General features: G+C 38.5%; 1 protein-coding gene across 1 annotated transcript in view; it reads right to left on the reverse strand.

Annotated features, from left to right (window-relative positions):
- LOC123512554 overlaps window positions 1-25000 on the reverse strand; it is an 81268-nt gene that overhangs the window by 39857 nt on the left and 16411 nt on the right. The window contains 8 exon segments of the mRNA XM_045268981.1: window positions 18983-19125; window positions 19556-19714; window positions 20420-20516; window positions 20767-20969; window positions 21206-21323; window positions 22329-22495; window positions 22922-23002; window positions 23907-24067. Coding sequence (XP_045124916.1) covers window positions 18983-19125; window positions 19556-19714; window positions 20420-20516; window positions 20767-20969; window positions 21206-21323; window positions 22329-22495; window positions 22922-23002; window positions 23907-24067 — 1129 coding nt within the window.

A 25000-nucleotide genomic window follows, 5' to 3' on the forward strand; every position in this document is an offset into this window, starting at 1 on the left:
CTTTCTCTCTAATCTCCTCCTCCTCCTCCTCCTGCCTGTCTGCCTCCTCCTCCTCCTCCTCCTCCTCCTCGTGCCTGTCTGCCTCTGACATGTAACCTTTCATAATATCAACATCAAAAAGTCTCTAATTATCTTTTTACAATCTATTTTTTTCCTCGTCGTGTTTCAGAAATGGTAAAAATTCATTGGTATTTCAGTTATTCTTAATCAGGCTCTGGAATGTAGCGAGATGGGATGACTGTTAGGGAAGTGTAGGTAGTGGTGGTGGTGGTGGTGGTGGTGGTGGTGGTAGTGGTAGTCGTAATAATAGTGGTGGTAGTAGTAGTAGTAGTAGTAGTAGTAGTAGTAGTAGTAGTAGTGGTGGTGGTGGTGGTGGTAGTAGTAGTAGTAGTAGTAGTAGTAGTAGTAATAGATTTCTGCTTCTCATACTATTAACTTTAATTAGAGAAAGTGTAAGTAAAAAAAAATAATTTATGAATATCAATTTTTACGCCGCTCACTCTCTCTCTCTCTCTCTCTCTCTCTCTCTCTCTCCATTTCAAGAACCAAACACACATTTCTAAATATTTATAGCGAGATCTCTTGTACCAACACACACACACACACACACACACACACACAGATCGTTTCTTCTTCCCCCCCTCCTCCCCCTCTTCCTCCTCCTTCTCCTCCTCCTCCTTTTTCTTAACACACACACACACACACACACACAGATCGTTTCTTCTTCTCCCCCTCTTCCTCCTCCTCCTCCTTTTTCTTTTTGTCAATATATTCACTCCTTCTTACTATTTCATTTCTTCTTTCTCCTTTTCCACACACACACACACACACACACACACACACACTTGTCAATACATAACCCTACCCTTCTCTCTCTCTCTCTCTCTCTCTCTCTCTGAAGGAAACGATCAAGAGTTTCTACGGTTTCTTCCTCCTCCTCCTCCTCCTCCTCCTTCTTCTTCCTTTTTTAGGTAACAAAGTATTAAGGACACGTATATATGTCTGTCTGTTATGTAATAGTTTGTTTTTGTCTGTTTCTTCTTTCTTGACACACACACACACACACACACGCGCGCATACAGACATACAGACACACACAGTCACCCACTCACTCACTCACTCATGAAAACAGTAAACGAATGAAAAAGGTTGTCAGTCAGTCAGTCAGTCAGTCAGTCAGTCAGTCAGTCAGTCAGTCAGTCAGTCAGTCAGTCAGTCAGTCAGTCAGTCAGTCAGTCAGTTAGTTAGTTAGTTAGTTAGTTAGTTAGTTAGTTCAGTTGGTTAGTCAGTCAGTCAGTCAGTCAGTCAGTCAGTCAGTCAATAATAAAAAAAAATAATTAAAAAAATGCCTTGTAACTGTTTTCTTCAGTCAGTCAGCCAGTTAGTCTGACAGTCACTCACTCACCCACTCATTCATATGAAAATAATAAAAAAAAATGTAACTGTTTTCTTTCCTTCTTTCATTCCTTCCTTCCATCAGTCAGCCAGTCAGTCAGTCAGTCAGTCAGTCAGCCAACCAGTCACTCACTCACTGACTCATGAAAATAATTAAAAAAAATTGATATTGTAACCATTTTCTTTCCTTCTTTCATTCATTCCTTCCATTAGTCAGCCAGTTAGTCAGTCAGCCAGTCAGCCAGTTAGTCAGGGTGGGTTGTTCTCTACTTAAGTAATAGCTTCAGTCACTCCTAAGTCTTCTTTTGCTACTTGACTTGCCTTTTTCACATTCTTCATCCTTTTTCATCCTCCTCTTCCTCTTCCTCTTCCTCTCCTTCATTGTTGTTCTCATTCTCTTCCTCTTACTTTGGTTTGTCATTATTCTTTTTCCTAGTTTCCTCCTATCTTCCTCTTTTTCATTGATATTTTCCTTTTCTTGTTTTTTTTTTTCATATATTCCTTCTTCCTCCTCCTCTTCCTTTTCCTTCTTTTCTCCTTTTCCCTATTCCTTTTTACCTATCTTCTTCTTTGTTTCTTCTGATTTTCCTCTTTTCATATATTCTTTCTTTCTTCCTTCTTCTCCTCTTCTCTCTCTTCTTTTCTTCTTTATTGTTATCATTCTCTTCCTCTTTCTTCTGTTCTTCTCTTTTCAAATATTCCTTCTTCCTTCTCTGTTCTTCTCTTTTCCTCCTCCTTCTTCCTTCTCTTTCTCCTCCTCTTCCCTCTCTTCTCCCTATTTTCTTCCTCTTCTTTATTGCTATCATTCTCTTTCTCCTGTTTTTCCTTCTTCCTTTCTCCTCATCCTTCTCTTTCTCCCTTTTTCTCCATTTCTTATTTTCTTCCTCCTACCTTCCTCTTCTTTATTGTTCTCATTCTCTTCCTCTTTCTTCTGTTTTTCCTCTTCCAATTTTCTTTTCTAATCCTTCTCCTCTTTTCTCTGTTCCTTATTTACTTCCTCCTTGCTCTTCTTCCTATATTCCTCTCCTTTACTGCCATCATTCTATTCCTTTCTTGTTTTCCTCTTCCAAATTTTCCTTCCTCCTCCTTCTTCTCTTCCTATTCCTTTTAGCTATTAATCTTTTCCTCTTTCCCCTCATTCTTCATCACTCTCTATTTTTCTCTCTTTCTACTCAATATTTGTCCCTCTCTATTTACTCTATCTCCTCTTCCTCCTCCTCCTCTTCCTCTTTATTGATCTATTGCTCATATTCTTGCAAGATGTGTCAGGGTTAATGATAATAATAAACTGTGCTTTTGTGTGTATTTTGTAGCTTTGTATTTCTCCACAAGACTCCGCTGACATCTGATCACAACTCTGCTTTCATTGTCACTCTTAAGGCAATATCCAGAAATGGTTTACTCTCTCACTTAGACGATTTTTCAACTTCCCATAAAGACGACTGGCCAGGTTTTCAAGACTAGCAAGGTTTTCAAGACAGTTTTTCCTTGTGATCAACTAGAAATCTTGCTTATCCATCACTAAAACCATAAAAATAACCTTAAAAATGCTTTATTCTCTCACTATAACAATTTTTCAAGTCCCCATAGATGACTAGCTGGGTTTTCAAGACAGTTTCTCCTTATAATCAACTAGAAATCTTGCTTATCCATCACCAGAACCATAAAAATACCCTTAAAAACATGAGTGTCTTCAGCTAGAGCCTTTGAAAATAGTCGTGGTGAGAGAGCAAAGCGTTTCTGAGTACTGGTGTTAGGGCGATGAATGAATATGCTTGCTGTCAATGCTAAGGGGAATTTTATTGGCAAATGTTGAGTTGAAAGGAATTTAATATGCTGGGGAATAACTTAAAGGTTGACAAGATTTTTTTTTGTGTGTTTTTTCTGGAATTGTATTTCTTTTTTACAGTAATGAATGAAATGGACAAGAAATGAATGAATGTAATGAATGCTGGAATTAACTAACAATTAACATGGTTTCTTTTTTCTTTCAACATTATCGTTTTTTTTCTTTTTACAATAATGAAAGACAAAAATGAATGAATGTAATAAACAGTACTGAAATTAACAAAGAATTAAGACGACTTCTTTTTTCAACATTATTTATCTTTTTTCTTTTTTTACAATAATGAAATGGACAAGAAATAAATTAATGTAATGAATGCTGGAATTAACTAACAATTAACATGGCTTCTTTTTTTTTTAACATTATTTACCCTGTTTCTTTTTTATACAATATTGAAATAGACAAAAAATTATTAATATGACTTTTCAACATTTTTTTTTTTTTTACATTGTCTTTTTTACAGTAATAAAATACACAAAAAATGAAAAAAAATACAAAATGCTGGAATAAAGTAAGTATTAACATGACTTTTCTACTTTTTGACATCATTTATCTTTTTTAATTTTTTTTACAGTAATGAAATACACAAATATAAATAAATAAATAAATGCTGAAATAAACAAAGAATTAACATGACTTTTTTTTTTTTTTTGACATATTAACCATTTTTTTTTTTGCAGTAATGAAATGCACAAAAAATAAAGAAATAAAAACTCATAAATGCTGGAATGAACTATGAATTAAAATGAGTTCTTTACTTTTTTTTTTTTACATTATTTTTTCACAGTAATAAAATGGAAAAAAATGAAAAAAAAAGTAATGAATGTTATAATTAAGTATTAATATGACTTTTCTACCTTTTTTGACATTATTGATATTTTCTTTTTTTTTTAACAGTAATGAAATGCACAGAAAATGAAAAATAGTACTAAATGGTATAAAGTAGATATTAACCACTTTTTTTTTTTTTTTTTTTTTTTACTTTTTGACATTATTAATATTTTCTTTCTTTTTCACAGTAATAAAATGCACAAAAAATAAGAGTAATAAGTAGTACTGGAATAAAGTACGTGTATGAATTAATATGACTTTTTTCTTCTTTTTTTTACACTATTACTCTTGCTTTTTTTCTTTTTCACAGTCATAAAATGCACAAAAAATGGAATAAAATAGAAATATATGGTGAAATAAACTAATAATTAACATGACTTTTGTTTTTACTTTTTGATATTATTAATCATTTTTCTTCTTTTTTACAGTAATACAATGCACACAAAATTGAAAAAAAAGTAATAAATTGTAGAATAAACTAACAATTAACATGACAGTAATAAAATGAACAAAATTTTTTAGAATAAACTTTTAACATGACATGACACTGACCATTTCCTTTTCACTTTCACAGTAATAAAATGATTAAGAAAAAGAAATAATAAATGCTGCAATAAAGTAAGAATTAACAACTTTTTTTTTTTTTTTTTCGACATTATTAACTTTCTTTTTCATTTTCATAGTAATAAAATATTAAAAAAAATTTAAAAAGTATTAAATGCTGGAATTAAGTAAGCAATAACATTTTCAACATCATTAATTTTTCTTTCACTTTTTACAATAATAAAAAACACACAAAACAAATATTAAAGAGATGAACAAATACAGAAAACCAAAACACAACAAATCACCAAAAAAATCAACACACACATACGCAAACCAAACACACAAACACAGAACACAAAAACTTATCATACGCACCATACGGACAACACACAAGGTTCCAAACACCAGCCGTAACACACCAAAACCCCATCAGCACCATGCCACGTTTCCATATTCATTCTGGTTGCTAATTTGGCGATTTTATACAGCTTCCAAAACATATGTGGGGGTTAGAATAGTAAAGACTGTGGCCATTAATCTTCTGACCTCCATAGATGCTTCCTAATGCAAATAAAATTGTCTAATTGTTTCAAAAATCAAGGTGAAAATGCGTCTCAGTACTGAAGGGGTTAATTCCAGCAACATATGAACAACTGGTGTATTCTTGAAGGAAAAATGTATAGGTGAGTATTAAGACAAGGAATGCTACTCTATTAATTAATGTTTCTGGCACTTAACCACCACCATTACCTAACCTAACCCAGCAAGCTAGGTTAGGTTAGGTAATGTATGCTGTACAATCGTCCTTTAAATACACCAGCATATTTTGTCTTAATATCCACTAAATGTAAGTAAAATTGTCTTATTGTACCCAAAAAATAAGGTAAAAATATGTCTCGTACTGAAGGGGTTAATTCCAGCGACATAAGAACAACTGGTGTATTCTCGAGGGGAAAATGTATAGGTGAGTATTAAGACAAGAAACGCTACTGAATTTGTTAATGTTTCTGCCTCTTAACCTCCACCATCACCTAACCTAACCTAACCTAATCCAGCAAGATAAGTTAGGTTAGGTTAGGTAATGCTGTACTATCGACCTTTAAATACACCAGCGTATCTTGTCTTAATATCCACCAAAGTATACAAATTAAAATCACGTAGTACTTTGATTTCTTCCATATACTGACGGCGGCGGCAGCGGCGGCGGCGGCTGATGTGGCGGCCATGCTAATACACCACAACGCACAAAAGAAAGCGTCAAAAAATGCATGACTTTCCTGGATTCAACACAACATTGCAAAGAATACGTAGCGATCACAGGTGCAAGGCCCACGGATGGTGTATGATACAGTGTGTCTATGTACGTACGTCTCTACCTCTCTACGTCATTACCCTATTAAAGTGTGTGTAACAAAATATACCATTTCATCTAGGCGTCGTTAAGAGTAGTACCTTGTTAGGACAGGTAAGGTGAAGGTTCTCTACACTCAGGTTAACTCGTTAGTTGTGACTAAGTTACCTGTGTTGTGTTGTGTTGTGTGGTTTTTCTAAGGTGTTCTTCGCTTCATTAAAAAACTGCCTGGCTATTTTTCTTCATTACTAAACTATTGTTCTTTCTTCCTTTTTTCTTTTTATGAATTGAGGTAAAAAAATTTGGTTACTTTTTTAAATTTCTGGGGGTTTTTTTTCTAATTTTTTCTTAAGAACTGAGGTGAATAAGTCTCTCTCTCTCTCTCTCTCTCTCTCTCTTGGAATAGCTTTCAAAGTTTTCCATATCAAAAAAGAATATCATCAAAGAAAACCTCTCTCTTTTCCTCATTTTCACATCAAGAAAAGTAACAAGAAAAAACTGCTATCTTTTCCCATTCACACATAAAAAAAAATACAACACAACCATCACATTTTTCACAACCATCAGATGAGAGGAGAGACATAAAAAAAAATAAAACAAACAAACAAACACAAACAAACACCATCCACAAACTCAAAACATCGCAAAACAAAAAGAAAAAAAAAAAAACCGACACACATTACAATCAAATATATAACCAAAAAAAAAAAAAAAAAAAAAAAAAAAAAAGTAAGAAAAAAAGTAGCTGGCAATTTGTTTATGAGAGAAAGAACTTGTTATATTTACCTTAAGCAATAACTGTTCCTTAGGTGAAAGTTTTTGTTAGTTGCAGAAGGAAGGGAAGGTTAGGGTAGAGTGGGTGGTATTAGAGAAGGAAGGAATAAGGTGCATGGTTGTGTTAAAGGAAGGAAGGAAGGAAGGAAGGAAAGAAGGAAGGTGGGACAGAAGGAAAGAAGAAAGAAAGGAAGATAGAAAGGAAGGATGTAAAAAGAAAGGAAGAAAGAAAAAAGACAGAAAGAAGGAAAAAAGAAAGAAAGAAAGAAAGAAAGAGAGGAAGGGAGAAAGAAAGAAAAAAAGGAAAGAAAAAAGGAAAGCAAGGAAAATGAGGTCAGGAAAAGTTAGGTCAGATAAGTTAAGAAAAAATCATGTTAGGTTAAGAAAGAAAAGGAAAGAAAAGAAAAGAAAAGAAAGAAAAGGAAAGGGAGAAAAAGGAAAAAGAGGTCAGGAAAGGATAGGTCAGGTCAGGAAAGGATAGGTCAGGTCAGGTCAGGTCAGGTCAGGTCAGGTCAGGTCAGGTCAGGTTAGGTTAGGTTAGGTTAGGTCAGGTGAGCAAAGAGACAGGCAGACAACAACGGAGAGAACAAGTACACTACCTCTCCAATATCTGCCTCTACACTCTACACTCTACACCACATGCAACATTACACTGCCCCACGTATGCTGTATGAGCCACACACACACACGTACGTACACAATCGAACCCTGTAATATATAAATAGATAAATACAGATCCTCGGGTAAACTGATAAAGAAATATACACCAAATAGACACAAATTCTTCAATGTAAAGTAATGATAAGTTGTAGATTAAGAAGTTATACAAAAGTTTGGTCTATTTTGGTTCATTTTTGTGCTTTCAAAGTGTTGTGTTTATATTGTATGAAGGAAAACAAGGATTGATCTTTTGTGTGTTTGTGTTTGTGGTGGGTGTAAAAAGTGTTGCGTGGTGTGGCAAGTTAAAGGATATTGTTGTTTTGTAATTGTTTCTTGTATTTCTTGTTCCTAAAATGTGGAAATGTAAAGAAAAATAGATAAATAAATGATGTAAGAAAAATAGTGGTTGATTTTGTGTTTGTGTTTGTGGTGGGTGTAAAAAGTGTTGCGTGGTGTGGCAAGTTAAAGGAAATTGTTGTGTTGTATGTGTTTCTTGTATTTCTTGTGCCTAGAATGTGGAAATGTAAAGAAAAAAGTATATATAAATTATGAAAAATTGATATAAATTAACGTGTCTTTACATTTTGTGCTTCAGAAACATGGAAACGTAAAAAAATACAAACATTTTAAGAGTATCAAGAAACACAACGCACTCAAAACTCCAAACAAAGAAACAACAAAACCCTCACACTCAGCTAACTGTAAGTGTCTCAACCATAAATAAATAAAAACTTGGAAAATATTTACGTAATGAATAACATTAAACATCGCTACTGAAAGATAAGTGAAGTCTATAGTAACATACATAACGCACTCAACAACCCATAGAAACAACGACAAAAACCCAACACACCTTTGAATTTATGGAGAATTTATTTAACGACAATTTGAGCAAAAAAAAATAAAAGAAAGAAAAGAAAAAGAAAGAAGACAAAAGGAAAAACAACAAAAAAACAATATATACTTTTGACCCTATGGATGATTTCTTTAACAACACTTCAAGAAAAAAAAAAAAAAAAGAAAAAAGAAAAGGAAGAAGAGAAAAGAAAAGAAAAGAAAGGATTGGTACAGTTTTACCATGAACCACAAGTACAAGAAAAAATAATAAATAAATAAATAATCAACCTTAACAAACCCCCTTAAAAAGAAACAAAATAAAATAATATAAACAAATAATAATAAAAAGATAATAAAAATGCATTAAAACAAAATAAGATGAAAAATAAAACAAAATAAATAGAGAATAATAAAAACGCACTAAAATATCAAGATTCCGAGGACCCACGTAGCTCTTCCCTCCACACAAGCGTCGGCCAGCACGAGGATATGTCAGTGTTACAATAAGACAGTTGTGATATGCATAATAGGTTAGCTTGTTCCGCGGTTACTCTGTTTGTTAGTTAGATGGGGTTAGCTGGCGATCACTCCTTACTCTCCACACACACACACACACACACACACACACACACACACACACACACACACACACACCACATACACACACATACACACACACACTCGAATTCTGTAACATACAAATAGGTAAATAAATAAACACACACACACACACACACACTCAAGAGAAGTTTTTTAATAATTAGACATAAGATAGAAACAAAAATTAGACAGTTTGGTTCGAATTAAGCAGAGAAATTTAAGTAATCAGACGGAATAATAATAATAGTAATAATAATAATAAGAAGAAGAAGAACAAGAAGAAGAAGAAGAAGAAGAAGAACAAGAAGAAGAAGAAGAAGAAGAAGAAGAAGAAGAAGAAGAAGAAGAAGAAGAAGATGATGATGATGAAGAAAAAGAACAAGAACAAGCAGAAGAAGGAGAAGATGAAAAAGAACAAGAACAAGAACAAGAACAAAAACAAGAACAATAAGAACAAGAACAAGAAGATACAAAAAAAATGACATAGTTTGGTGAGATAAAGCAGAGACATTTAATTAATCAGATACGTACAAATAATATATAAAAAAAAAATGATGATTCTGTCAGATGTAGTAAAAAAAAAAAAAATGAAAAAAAAAGAAAACGTGGAGGTAAAACAAGAAAAATAAGATAGTTTGGTTGGATAAAGCAAAGACGTTTATTTGACTTGATAGGAATAAGTTAGAAAAAAAATGATAGGTTAGGCAGATACACACTTACACACTTAAAATAACTTACTCACTTTCTTTCACACACACTTTCATGCTTCCAAATAACTTACTCACACACTTACACACTTGAAATAACTTACTTACACTTACACACTTACATACTTAAAATAACTTACTTTCACCTACACTTCCATGCTTCCAATACTTATACACACTTACACACACACACTTACACGCTTCCAATACTTACACACTTACACACTTACACATGAGGTTTTTCTTTTAGTGCCAGACTCAATTTACTGTGTGGGGCCTTCCTTGTGTGAGGTCAGGTGAGGTCAGGTCAAAAAAGGTCAAATTACAGGTCATTTTTGGAGTTCGTTCTGTTTTGTTTTGTTTTGTTTTTTGTCTATTTTTTTCTTTATGGTTTGTTTCTTTTGTGTGTTTTGTCTTGTTGTTTTTGTTCTTTTCCATTTCCTTATTGATTCATTTGGTACATATTTTTGCTTTTCTTCTCTATCTATTACATTTTTATCAATTTATTCATTTACTTATTTATTTACTCTACTTTCATCTATTTATTTATCTATTTTTCTATTTTTCGTTAACCGACAATCAAACGCTACATTTTTCACCCTTCGTTTCTCACACAAGCAAACCCCCAACACAGCTTTACCCTGTTTCCATAACCTGGCCACACACACACACACACACACACACACACACACACACACACACACACACACACACACACACACACACACACACACACACACACACACACACACATGCCAGCATCCTCACAGACAAGCTAAGCATCAGTGGTTACATAAGCTCTATCTATCTATATTCTTGCTATGTATGTATAGTAGTATTATTATTATCATTACTATTATTATTATCGTTATTATTGTTATATCTCATCAAAATAGCTTTCTTAATCTACAGCAAAATAATTCTATATAAAATTCTAGAAAATCAACAAGGATATTTTTATTATTGTATGTACGGTGAGAGCCAGAAGTGGTGTGTGTGTGTGTGTGTGTGTGTTTTCAGCATTTTAAAGTGGTGAGGAAAGAATAATACGACAAGAAAACAGGAAACAGGAAAAGAAGGAAAAAGAATGAGAAAGGATAAGTGATAAAACAAAAATAAATAAATAAATACATCGTTGAGTCCTGCATGTAAAAATGTTATGGAATCTGAACCTACTGGAAACTTTTATAGTATTTCCAAACAATTAACCAGATGGAGAAGAGAATTACAGTGTCTTGAGTGTGAAAGTTGCTGAAATACGACATTAATAGTAAAGGAACACACAAAAAGACAAAAAAATCATATAGAAAAATTGTCTTGAGAAACTTAATAGTATTCCCAAACAATTAATCAGATAGAAAAGAGAATTAGTGTGTTCTGAGTGTGCAAGTTAATGATATAGACACTAATGGGGAAGCTACATGCCCCAAAACAATAAATCAAATAGAAAAACTGTCTTGAGAAATAGTGTTTTGAGTGTGAAAGTTGATGAAATGTGACACCAACAGTAATGGAACACACCCCAAAACAGTAAACCAAAAAACTGTCTTGAGAATTGAGTGTGAAAGTTGATGAAATGTGACACTGATAATAAAAGAACTCACACTAAAACAACAAATCAAATAGAAAAACTGTCTTGAGAAAAAGTGTGAAAGTTGATGAAATATGACATGAACAGTAACAGAACACACTCTAAAACAATAAACCAGATAGAAAAAAAAGAAACCATTGTCTAGAAAAGAAAATCAAATTAGCACACAACACAATAAATCAGAAAAACTGTTTTGAGAATTAATGTTTTGAGTGCGAAAGGTGATGAAATATAACACTAACAGTAAAGGAACACTCTAAACCAATAAACCAGATAGAAAAATTTAAAAACATTGTCTAGTCAAAAAATGGAATGAGCACACACCTTCTGGCCTTCACTGTACACACATTCTGCTATGGGGCAAGCTAATAGAGTTTTGGCTACATTACAACAAGTGCTTCAGTCTGTGTCCTATGGAAGCATGTACTGTGGTAGCAATAGTAGTAGCACAGGATAGGGCATCACTACAGAGGTACACCCTTCGTCCGTCCCTCACACAGGCGGACCAAACTACATTTTGTGACAAGACTTATTATGTTAACTGTACAGAAGATGGACCAGATTCGGAAACACTTTGATCTCTCACCAACACTGTTTTCCAAGGCCGCAGAGACAACCAGCTGGGTTTTCAAGACTGTTTTTCCCTTCAGCAATGTAGAAATCTTGTAAATCTGAGGCTAAAACTGCAAAAAACACCCTTGAAAACCTGTGCATCTTAAACTGGAGCCTTTGGAAAGCAGTGAAGGCAGAGGGAAGTGTTTCAGAGTATGACCCAAACAAGGATGTACTGGCACAATCCTAGAGCTGCTGGGGGAGGCTGGGGAAGGAAGAGGGAAGCCTCAAGAAGGAAGAGGAAGGCAGAAGGGAAAAGGAACCAGGCAAGGAGGATAAGAGGAAAAGCTGCATAGGGAAAAAGGAAAAGCTGGGGAAGGAAGAAGAATGATGAGGGAAAGGGAGACAGGAAGGGAGAGGAAGAAGGAAGGTAGGGAAGGGGAAGAAGCCAGGCAGGGAGGGGAGAGGGGAATGCTGGAAAGGGGAAGGTGGCCAGACAGGGAGGGGAAAGGGACCAAGCTGAGGATGAAAAAGGAAGGAAAAGGAAAGGATGGGAAGAGGAAGGAAGGAAGGAAGGAAGAAGGAAGAGAGGAAAGAGAAGGAAGGAAGGGAAGGAAGAGAAGGAAGGAAAGGAAGGGGAAGGAAGGAAAGAAAAGGAAGGAAGGAAGAAGAAGGAAGGAAGGGAGGGAAAGAAGGAAGGAAAGGAAGGGAAGGGAAGAGGTTTGGATTCCTGCACAGGCTTGGGGAGAATTATGGGTAATGGTCGAGGGTTAAGGGTTGAAGGGAGAGGCTAACAGAGCCCCTTGGGTGTTTAGACGGCATCAAGTCAACCCGCTCTGAAGTGTTGGGGGAGGGTGTGAGTCCTGGCACCCCTGACACCCACCCTGACACTCACCCTGACACTCACCCTGATACTCACCCTGACACTCACCCTGATACTCACCCTGATACACCCTGAAGCTCACTCTGTTAAACCTTGGCACACACTGATACACCCTGACAAATTCTGATACACCTTCACACCCACCTTGACCCACACCCTGACACACCCTGATACACTCTGACACACCCTTTGATCTCCTTTGCTAATCTTTAATCTCTCATCCCTCAATCAACTATCTTTTATCCCATTTGTTAATCTCTATTCTCTCATCTCTCAGTCAACTATTTTTCATCTCCTTTCTTACTCTCTAATCTCTCAATTTCTGCTGTCTTTTATCTCCTTTGCCAATCTTTAACCTCTCATCTCTCAATCAACTATCTTTTATTTCCTCTGTTAATCTCTAATCTCTCATTCCTCAATCTTTATCTCTTCACACTGTCCATAATTATTTCCCACAATATTCACGTAATCAATTTTCTACAGCGCACTTGTGAAAATACATGAACAAAACTCTCATTACCTATTAATCTGTTACTCTAGTGGGTGCTGGTGAGTGGGTATTGAGAGGGCAGTGAGTGGGCAGTGGGTTGGGCAGTGGGTGGGGCAGTGGGTAGCCAGACTCAGTGACCACTCCCTCCTGTGCATATAATTAACTTAAAGGATCACATCTACGTACACACTTCCTTGCTATCAAAATATATCTCACATGCCTATATGTCTCCAATTGTCTAAAAATAAATACTCTACATAGGATTGACAGGTAGACAGACAGACAGGGTTATTTCTCTCTCTCTCTCTCTCTCTCTCTCTCTCTCTCTCTCTCTCTCTCTCTCTCTCTCTTCAGTTATGTGAGGTGATATTGTTTTGTTTTGTTTTGTTTTTGCTTTGTTTATTCAGTTACTTCCTGCTTCTTCTACTTCTTTGTCTTCTTGTTCTTGTTCTTGTTCTTGTTCTTGTTCTTCTTCTTTGTTATCTGCCTCCTTCTTTTTTCTCCTTCTTTCTTGTTTTATTTTTCCATCATCTGTTCCTTTTTCTCTCTACTCTTTGTTACTGTCTCTTTCTCTTGTTTGTCGTTCTTCACCACCTCCTCCTCCTCCTCCTCCTCCTCCTCCTCCTCCTCTTCCTCCTTTTTTCATTTCTAACTTTCTTTCTCCTGTTCTTTATTCATTACTTCTTCTCCTGTCTGTTCCTTGTCACCTCTTTCCTCCTGTTCTTCACCTTTGCTCATCATCACTTTTTCTTTCTCCCTATCCTTTATCACTATCTTTCTCTTACTCTAAAATCTTCACCACTTCTTCTCTCTGTTCCTTTCCACATCTTTCACCACCTCTTCTCTCTGTTCCTTTAATCACCTTTCACCTACACTCACCACCTCTATTTCTTCTGCCTCTCCACCTCACAGCACCACTCCTTCCTCACACACACACACACATACACACACACAAATACCAGCTACATCTATGACTACACACATTTCTAGCTAGCTCTCTCACAAAGGTACATGAATGCACACAGACACACACACACACACAAACACACAAGGTTAAAACACATGACACAGGTACATCTACATCTACACACATTATCACAAGCTCCCTGAAGATGGGTGAGTGAGTGAGACAGTAACACAAAGGCCAAACGGAACGATAATGTGCGGCGAGCGGTGAGTTTGATGGATGGTATGGAGGTTTGGACGTCGAAGCAGCGAGTAGGAACTAGCAGAAAGGCAGGCTGTTAGTGCTATTAGAGCTTCAGCCTGCCTGCATCATATAGGCTGGGGTAGGATGTGTAGACCTATTCTGAAGCACTTATCTCACCAGGCCAGGTTTTTCAAGGCCACAAGATTCGGTAAGTCAAGTTTTTTTGTGGTTTCTTGTTTTTTTCGAGGGTTTAAAATGTCACTCGTGTTGGGAAAATGTTCTGAAGTGACGTTGGTGAGTGCCTCTTTGCCTGATGGAGTGCCTGAGTGCCGTCCTAAGGGTGATGCAAGTGTTTCTGTGACGCTGTGATGCTCAGTAATGGTGCCAGTGCCTTATTCCCAAGCACACACCGCTAAATGCAAACCACACTCAAATCACCATTCCATATTTACTCACATCATAATATTGTCTAGGTTTCTGCTGGTGGGTTTGAGTTTCTAGATTTGTAAGGAATTTTGAGGACAAGCTTAAAATATCCATCGTAGTTTTTTTTTCTCTCTTTCTCTCTCTCTCTCTCTTCATTTTGTCCTGGTGGTGTTTTGAGGTCAGTGTTGTGTTGTGCAGTTTGCGTTAGCTGTGTTGCCATGCTGTGTCAGAATAAGGGATTGTCACCTTTATATCCAAGAGTTTATAGTTTAGTTTGCTTTCCTGTCTTTCTCCTGTCTCTTTGTTTTTTATTTGTCTTCTCTCATTTTCTCTTTTTCACTATTGTTCTCATCTTATGTCTTTCCTTTGTTCCCATCTTTTTGTTTCCTTATTTTTGTCTCTGTCATTCCATCATCTCTCTTTTGTCCTTCTTTTCTCTCTCCTCTTCTATTTTCTCACCTCTCAATCCTTACTATCTTCATCTCCTGTCCTTCTATCTCTCCTTCATTCTTATCTATCATCCACCATCTTTATTTCCTGTTCTTCCATCTCTAGTCATACCAATCTTTAATCTTCAAGTCATCTCTTCCTTTTCCTATCTTCACACCTTCACTACATCTCACTCAACACCACTGCCTGATAAACACACTCCCAACACCACACCACCATAACGCCTCATGAATCGTGACTCTCTACCATCACACAGACACAGAGAGAGAGTGCGTCGAGTGTGTGTATCCATGAACCAACACACACACACACACTCATGAGGTTACGCTACAAAAATAATGTTATGAATCAGCACCATTTCTATAACGCTGAAGTAGGTAAGTAAGTCTTGGTGCCTATTTCAGCGAGAAGAGGGGAAAGTGAGAGAGGGGAAGTCTGTCGTGTGTTTTGATCTGAGGGTCTTAAGTGTGTGGTATTGTTGTTTGTGGTGAGTTGTAAGTAGTAATAGTAAATTAGTGCTTTGCTTTTTTTCTTTTTTTATGCTTTTTCACTTGTATGGTGGTGATATCTATGCTTCTGAATTGATAACGAAAGCAGCGTCTCGTTTTAATACATTCCAGTAGCTCTTTAAAGTTTCAATATGTTTTTCGTCAATACAAACTGCCTCGATCTCCTCTTTGCTTTCTTATTTTTTTTGCATTTTCACTCATGTGGTGTTGATATGCATGCTTCTGAAAAAATAGTGAGATCAGCTCCTTGTTTTAATTCATTCTGTTAGCTCTCTGAAGTTCCAATGATATGTTCTTCAATAAAACTGCCTCTCCACTTTGCTTTCTTATTTTTTTTGTGTGTTCACTTGTATGGTGTTGATATGTGAGCCAGCAGCTGCTTCTGAATTAATACTGACAGCAGCACCTCATCTTGATACATTCCAGTAGCTCTTTAAAGTTTCAATGGTATGTTCTCTTCAATACAAACTGCCTCTCCCTTGAATATACTAGTAAAAGCTCCTTATCCTCTCAAACTTGCACACTATCCCTTGGTTCTTGTGGCTTATACCCTCTGTAGCTCAATCTTATTACTTTAGCAGTTTCTCTTCCTTCTCAGATTAATACAAGTTGCATCTCCTTATCTTACCAGACTCACACACTAAGCCTTATCATTGTCAGACTCAGAGTTTATGTCTCATCAATACTGCTACCTCCTCTTCTCTCTAGTTCACAAATCTATCAACAATACTGACTTCTCTTCATCCTCTCTGACAGGTAACAGTTGCCTCTTACCTCACTCAAATACTAAGGCTTATAAATTCAATGCATATACCAGCACCTCCTCCTTCTCCTCCTCCTCCTCTTCCTCCTCTTTCTCCTCCTCCTACTCCTCCTTCTCCTCTTCCTCCTCCTCCTCCTCTCAGCCTCACACCACCTTAGGCTTCATCAATCCGTTCCTGTTTTTTGGAGAAAATTTGGAAGATGGACTGCCTGGGCTGGTCCTGAGAGGCAGTGCGACTCAGCTCCTTCCTTCCTGACGTCCCTGGCTTGGTGGGGAACAGGTTGCCCGAGGATACCGTCCGTCGCTTGAACTTCTCCTGGGCAGCAAGGGTGTTCTTGTCCCTGGTGAAGGCGGGGCCCGTGCTCGGCTGAGGTTTGCGGGAGAAGATATCAAAATACCCTTTAGAAGATGTGACCTGCTCCTTGAAATCCGCCTCACCTAGACTCCTTGACATCCCGGCCTGGTCTATGGCAACAGTGCTGGACACCAGGGACCTTGACTGCTTGTCCTGCGAGAATGAACCCTGCGGACCAATGACTTTCAGCGGGACACACTTTCTACTCGCGAAATCGTAGGAGGACAGAGATCTGGGCTTGGTGTTCTCCTCCGGCAGTGGGCTTTCTGAATGATCAAGGAGCGTGCTGGAGCGAGAGATGAGCAAGTCGTCAGAGGAGCGAGACCTGGCCAGGGGTGCATTATGGCCACAGAAGAGCATGCTGTCCGAAGATGAAGGACGCATCCCAGAGACATCCTGTGAGGTTAGTAGGATTAGTAAAGCAGGGATACACAGCTGAGAGGGAAATGAGAGATGAGAGTGTGAAATATTAGTGCTGATAGGGAAATGTGGTTAGTAAAAATAGTGAAGAGGGAAATAAAGAGGAAAATAAGAGGTAACAGTGGAAAGGAGTTTGATGTTAATAAAGAAACTAAACTAAAGAGACAATGAGAGACACGAGAGTAGAATATTAGTGTTAGCGGTGACAGGACAGTAGAGAAATAAGAGGTGACAGTAGAAAAGAGTTTGTAGTTAATAAAAAAAACTAATATTAAAGAGAAAATGAGAGATAGGAGCCTAGATTATTAGTGTTAGCAGTGACGGGACAGAAGGAAGAGCCACCAGCGTTATTTATGTACGAAGATATGAGGTAGCAGATAACAAAATAGATGTGTGGATTGAAAGAGGAGGACAGAAGAGACAGAATAGTTTGCAGTAGAACAGATATAAAAGATAGAAAGTAAGAGAAAGTTAGTAAATATAAGTAGAAACAAGAGAACTACACATATAAAAGATAGAAAGTAAGAGAGAAAAGTTAGGAATACGAGTAGAGATCACTGAACAACAGATTAAAAAAGAGAAAAAGTTTGTAATATAAGAAGAAATGATTGAGCTGCAGATAAAAGAGATAGAAAGCAAGAGAAAAAAAGTTAATAAGTGTAAGTAGAGACCATTGAACAACAGATACAAGAGATAGGAAGTAAGAGAAAAAAAATAGCAATATAAATAGGAACCACTGAACTACTTGACACACAAATCTAATCAAATGTTTACAAGTTAGTGGAAATGTTAGATATAGTGACTACTTCTACAGACACACTCACGATGGAAGTGTTGCAATGTTTACAACAGATACTACACAAAGAAAGGCAAGTTGTGTATACATGACGTGAATGAAAGAAAGTCACAATGAAAGATAGAGTGAAAAAAGACATGCAACTGTTTCCGTATGGCTCAGAAGACAAGTTATGGCTAGAATATTGACAGCAGACACTTATTACCACTACTACTACTACTACTACTGCTAAAAATACTGCCCTTGTACCTCTATTTTTTTTTCTTTCTTTCTTTCTTTTTTCTTTCTTTTCTTTACATGTCAAGGAGTCTGGTTCGGGAAACAAAGAACAAGAAGAAAAAAAATACTTTCTCTAAAAAATATAAGTGACTGGACACAAAATCCAGACAACTTAGTATTGGAAACAAAAAATAACTGAATACTCATCAAAATAAACAAATGAATAAATAGATAAACAATGGAACAAAAGTACATACTCATTCAATATACACCAAATAAATAAATAAATAAATAATGAGGCAAAATAATGTAAATATTAGTCTCATTTCTCACTCATTATGATAAAAAATGAGTAAATGAATGATAGGAATGAATTAAAAGCAATTATACTCACTCATTATTCAACAAAAAAGAAAAATGGAAGCAAAAATTTGAAAAAACAAACCTTCATACATCAAACACACATGAAATAGACAAATGACGAAAGAAAAGAAAGAAAAAAGAATAAAAAAAAGTAAATCGCTCATTCATTAACTCACCAAAAACAAATAAATGAACAAAACAAATGATAATAACCACAACCACCACCACCACCACCACCACCACCACACCACCACCACCACCACCACCACCACACCACAACCATCACAACCACATCACCACATACCACACACACCACCACCACACCACAACCACATACCACACACACCACCACCACACACACCACACACACCACCACACCACACACACCACAACCACACCACCACCCACCACACCACATCACCACACACACCACCACCACACCACACCACACCACCACTTAATACTCACCATCTTCCCGTGGTAGGAGGAGAAGCCAGGATAATCTGACGCACTCTTCTTCACCCGAGGGTCGTCCAAGTTGTGGGGGTCACGGGTGCGGATGCCCAGCAGGTGAAGGATGACGTCCATCTTCTTGGCGTAGTCCATGTGGCCTGGCGGGTGAAGGAAGGGAAGGGGAGTTAGTGTGTGTGTGTGTGTGTGTGTGTGTGTGTGTGTGTGTGTGTGTGTGTGTGTGTGTGTGTGTGTGTGTGTGTGTGTGTGTGTGTGTGTGTGTGGAGTGTGTGTGGGAAGGAAGGAGGAGAGAAAGCTGGGGAGGAGAGCTTGGGAGGGAGGGAAGGAAGGAGGAAAGAAAGAAGAAAGGAAGTGAGAAAGTAAAGTAAAGTAGAGGAAAGGAATGGAAAGGAAAGAAAAAGAAGGAAGGAATGAAGAGAGAGAGAGAGAGAGAGAGAGAGAGAGAGAGAGAGAGAGAGAGAGAGAGAGAGAGAGAGAGACAGGATGGAAGGAAGGAAGGAAGGCAGTAACAAAGAAAGGAAGAACGAACAAACAAACGAACAAAGGAGCCACACAACAAGAAGGACTCACCCGTCACAATTTCAGACAGGTCAAAGTTGAACATCCTGCGGTCCTGCCACTCGACGGGCATGAGTCCTGCGATCTTGATGCTGCAGGAGGAGGAGCGGTACAGGAAACGCAGCAGCCAGTCCCCCTGACAGTAGCCGTTAATGATGCGCCCGACACCACCTCACCTGTGTTAACGAGATCATACCTGTACCCCTTCATTGCCCTAAACACACCCAAACACTTCAAAATATTGCTAAACACACCCAAAGACCCTATCACCCTCAAACACACCCAAACACTCTTCAAAACATTGCTAAACACACCCACACACACACCCAAAACACCCTTCATTGCTTAACACACCCACACACACACCCAAAACACTCTTCAAACCATTGGTAAACACACCCACACACACCCTACCACCCTCAAACACATCCAGACACACTCTAACACATCCAAAAAACCTTCAAAACATCCCCAAACACCCCAAAACTTACCCAAACACCCTCAAACACACACAATCATCCTCAAACACCCTCAAACAAACCCAAACACCCCAATCACCCCTAAACACACTCAAACACCTCCAAACTTGCCCAAACACCCTCAAATATTCCCAAACATCTGCAAACACCATCAAACACCATCAAACACCCCAAACACCTGCAAACACCATCAAACACACCCAAACACCTGCAAACACACCTAAAACCCTTCAAAACACACCCAAACACACCCTACCACCCTCAAACACACCCAAACATACCTAAACATACCTGAAAAACCTTCAAAACATCCCCAAACACCTCTAAACTTACCTAAACATCCCCAAACACACCCAAACACACCCAATCATACTCAAATACACCCAAATACACTCACGGAACTTCTCCCAGTCCTTGGGGTAGCCTGGCACGGGGGCGCCCAGCATGATGGCGTCCTGCACTATGCTGGCAGTGCTCTTCTTGCGGTGCAGCTCCTGGAGAGAGAGAGAGAGAGAGAGAGAGAGAGAGAGAGAGAAAAGAGGAAGGGAGGAAAAAAGGAAGGAAGGAAGGTAAAAGGAATATAATGTTGAAATATGAATCATACCCAACACTCAAGGTAAAAATGCGTCCCAGTACTGAAGGAGTTAAATTCATTATAAAAGTGTCTGCTTTATGATTGGATTCTCAGGAAGCAATCATGTCCACTGAGGAACACCTGTACTGAGATGCAAGCGACTGACACACCTGCAGGCAGTAATAGATGACGCGAGCACCGAGGGAGAAGCCAATGAGGGTAACAGGTCTTCTGCCATGCTGCCCCTGAAGCAACACCTCGGCCAGCTGCTTCCCCACCTGGGCAGACCGCCGGCAGCACACGCCCCAGGGGTTGTCAATCACCGAGGCCAGGGTCAGGAGGGAGGTGGGCCAGGTGATGGCAGAGATGATGCCTGCACAAGAGAATGTTTTATTTATTCAACCATTTATCTTCTGTCAGTCTCTCCAATGCAATGAGTTAACCAGTACTCTCTCTGGAACTCCATGCCTGCTTCTGTGTTTCCACTTTCCTATGACTCGACTTCATTCATTCCTTTTTTTTATTATTATTCTCTCACCACCACTACCTCCCCCTCACAACCCCCATCTCCCCTCACCAATACCTCTCCTCACCACCATCTCCCCTCACCTGCAAGAATGGTGTACTTGAGTGTCTCCTGCACGGCCATGGAGAGAGCAAACTGCAGCAGGTAATCCATGGCCTTGCCCAGCTCCAGCAGGTACTGAGACTCATAGCGGAGGCAGTACTGCAAAGACACATGCCTCACTGCTACACCCTGACACTGCTACAAAGACACACACACACACACTTACACCCTGCTAATGGTACAAAGAGACACACTTACACTCTGACACTGCTACAAAGACACACATTCACACCCTTCCAGTGGTACAAAAACACACACACTTACAAGTTACACCCTTCCAGCAGTACAAAGACACACACATGTACACCCTGCCATTGGTACAGAAGTGGTACAGTACTGCAGACACACACACGTACACCTTGCCAGTGGTACAGAAGTGGTACAGTACTGCAGACACACACATGTACACCCTGCCAGTGGTACAGTGGTGGTACGGTATTGCAGACACACATGTGTGTGACAGAGGCAACACTTGCATCACAAATACTACTACAACTACATTACAGCACCAGTGAAAAGGTTCTCAGTGCATCTTTCAAGTGAAATGTGGAAAATTCACAAATTGTATCATTGTTTCACATTGGTGTGAAAAGTGTGTGGCTGCTTCACCTCCCTCAGTGACCGCCTATCAAGACACTGTCTATGCCGGAGTGCAGTGTGGCAGCTGTACCACGTGTACTGTACTATTACTGTACCCACACCACCTTGTTGAGTCGGGACAGGAGCTCTGACACTCCAACAGACATCCCACTCATGTTTCACACTCCCTAACCAGACACTCTCTCCAAGTGTTTCCTTATCTCTTGAGAACCAAAGGAAAAAAAGTAAACTTTCTTGTTGTTGTAGAGCACAAGATGAAGTGTAGACAACATTTATTTTAATGCAAGAGGGGAAGACAGCAAAGGGGAAAATAAAACTTTAAAAAAAGTCCACTTGATTGCCAGTTCCCTTAAAGGTCAATAGCATACCAAAAGAGCTTCATGACATGTACACCACATACCAAAGTAACACCAGCAACTCTCCCTCAGTCACTCACCCAGCACACAGTCACTCAACGCTCACCCAGCCAACCCCCTCCCCCAGCACTCAGCAGTCAGCACCCACCTGTTCCCTGGAGTGGTATAGCCTGAGCCAGGGTTTGCTGAACTCCTCGGTGCCCTCCTTGGTGAGCCAGCCGGAGATAGCAATGGTGATGTGCAGGTGGCTCCCGTCAGTCAGGTAGTCAAACGCAAACTCCTCCACGTCCCCTATCCTCTTCTGCATCTTGAACCCTGGTGGAGGAGGAGGAGGAGGAGGACAAGAAGTAGAAGTAGCAGTAGAAGTAGAAATGGAAGGAGTAGGAGTAGAAAGAGGAGAAGAAGAAGTAGGAAGTAGAAGGTAAAAGTAGACAAAGGAGGAGGAGAAAGAGAAAGAGAAGGAAAAGGAGGAGCAAAGGCAGAAAGAGAATGAGAAGGAGAAGAGTAAGAAATAAAACAAAAATAAGATGAAAGAGAGATAGAAGTAGTAGAAGCAGGAGGAGAAGGAAAAGAAAGAGGAATTTGAAGAAGAAAGAGGAAGACAAGAAGAGGCGATGACAGACAGACAGACAGACAGACAGAAAGAGAAATAGATATGAGAAAGACACACAATCACACTTCACAACCTCAATATATAACCCATGCTGACCTTCCCCATGACCTCCAATGACCCCTACCCACCTGTGAGCCCTGCCCCCGCTGCCCCGAACATGGACCCCACCACGGCCACACCAGCAGTAGACGAGATGGCAGCTGCTCCTCCTGCGGGATGCCAAAAAAAACAAGCCATGAAAACAAGATAGGTATTCCCTGTGGCCTTAGAGAGAGAGAGAGAGAGAGAGAGAGAGAGAGTGTGTGTGTGTGTGTACAGTGTTCTAAAAGGCTTCAATCTGTCACCACAACTGTTTTCCAAGGCCACTGAAGTGAGTAGGCAAGTTTTCACACACGTTTCTCCTGTGTAAAATATAAAAATGTAGTTAATTTGCTACCAGAACAGTAGACATCCTTTGTAATCCGTGTAAACTCAACTAGAGCCTTGGGAAAATAAAGAGAGGTGGCATGAAAGTTTCGAGACACAGGACATTGAAACCACACGAAAAAAAAAAAAAAAAAAGAAAGAAAAGAAAAGAATTAGTGTATTATCTGATATTTTACCACTTATCAACGCTCTCCCTCTCTCTTCCTCAAGGATCCGACAACCACGCATTTCCTGGGACAGACATTCAGACCCAGACCCAGGAACTAGTTTGGAGTAGACAGACTTTTGTTTTTTTTAATGGTATTTTGTCTTAGTGTTAGTCTTAATCTTGATCTTATTCTTATTTTGTCTTGATCGATTTCTTTAGTTTTAATTATTGGTTTTATTCTTAGTCTTAATCTTGATCGAGTTCTTTTGTTTCAATCTTGATCTTATTTTTAGTCTTAATCGAATTTTGTCTTAATCTTGATCTTATTCTTAGTCTTAATCGAGTTTTTTTTAATCTTGATCTTATTTTTAATCTTAGTTTTAATCGAACTTTTTTTTGTCTTAACCTTGATCTTAGTCTTAATTTTAATCAGCCTGAGATGAAAAGCTACACGTATCATCACAAACACCTCTCTATATTTATTTATTTACCACTAATCTACCCACTCTCTCTCCCTCTTTCCTTCTACCACCACTCACCTGCACCAATGATAGTGCCAAGGCCTGCTCCAATGAAGGGCGCGGCCAGTCCCCCCGTCAGGCCCAGCACAGCGCCGCCCCCGAGTGTGGCTAGACCGATGGCTGTGTATCTCTTGATCTTCTTGTACTTCCGCCGCCGCGCCTCCTCCCTCTCCTCCTCCCTGTCAGTGGTGAGGGAAGGAGTGGTGAGTGGTGAGTGAGTGAGTGGTGAGGTGGGTGAAGGAATTAATAGTGAGTGTGTGGGTGTTAATAGTGAGTGGTGAGTGGTGGGTGAGTGGTCAGTGGGTGTTAATAGTGAGTGAGTGAGTGAGTGATGAGTGTTAATAGTGAGTGAGTGGGTGTTAATAGCGAGTGGTGAGTGAATGGTGAGTGTTGATAGTGAGTGGTGAGTGTTAATAGTGAGTGGTGAGCAGCGAGTAATGAGTCAGTGTTAATAGTACGGGTGATGAGTAAATGAGGGAAGAGTAGAAGATTTTTAGAAATTCATGAGTTGAGTTGAGTGTTGCAAATGAGTTAGTGAGTAAAGTGAATGATGAATAAAGAATGAATAAAAAGATAATTAGTGATGAGTGAATGATAATGGGTAGAGTAAGAGAAGAGGGTTTTTAGAGGTTCATGAGTTGAGTTGAATGATGAGTAAAGAGTGAATGATGAGTAAATAATGAATCATAATACAATCAAACCATTTTCTACACAAACTCTTCACATTAACCCCTTCAGCACCATGCCACGCTTTCATATTCAGTCTGCTTACCATTTGGCGACTTTATAAAGCTTCAGAAACTTATGTGAGGGATTGAAATAATAGACTGTGACCATTAACCTTCTGACCTCCATAGACCCTTCCTAATGCAAATAAAATCGTCTAATCATACCCAAAAAATCATGGTAACAATGCGTCTCAGTATTAGAGGGGTTAATTAAAGAAAACCAGACTTTTAAGGCATACTAAGAAAATACTTGGTTATCGATATATATCTTCTACTGGATGCTTTCATAATGACTAAAGAATAAAATAAAGTGAAAGGAAACTAATTTAATATACTAATTGTAATAGTAAACAAAGAAAACTAGAATGCTAAGGGTAGATTAAA

This window comes from Portunus trituberculatus, chromosome 34 (assembly GCF_017591435.1).
Source record: "Portunus trituberculatus isolate SZX2019 chromosome 34, ASM1759143v1, whole genome shotgun sequence".
NCBI classification, from domain to species: Eukaryota; Metazoa; Arthropoda; class Malacostraca; order Decapoda; family Portunidae; genus Portunus; species Portunus trituberculatus.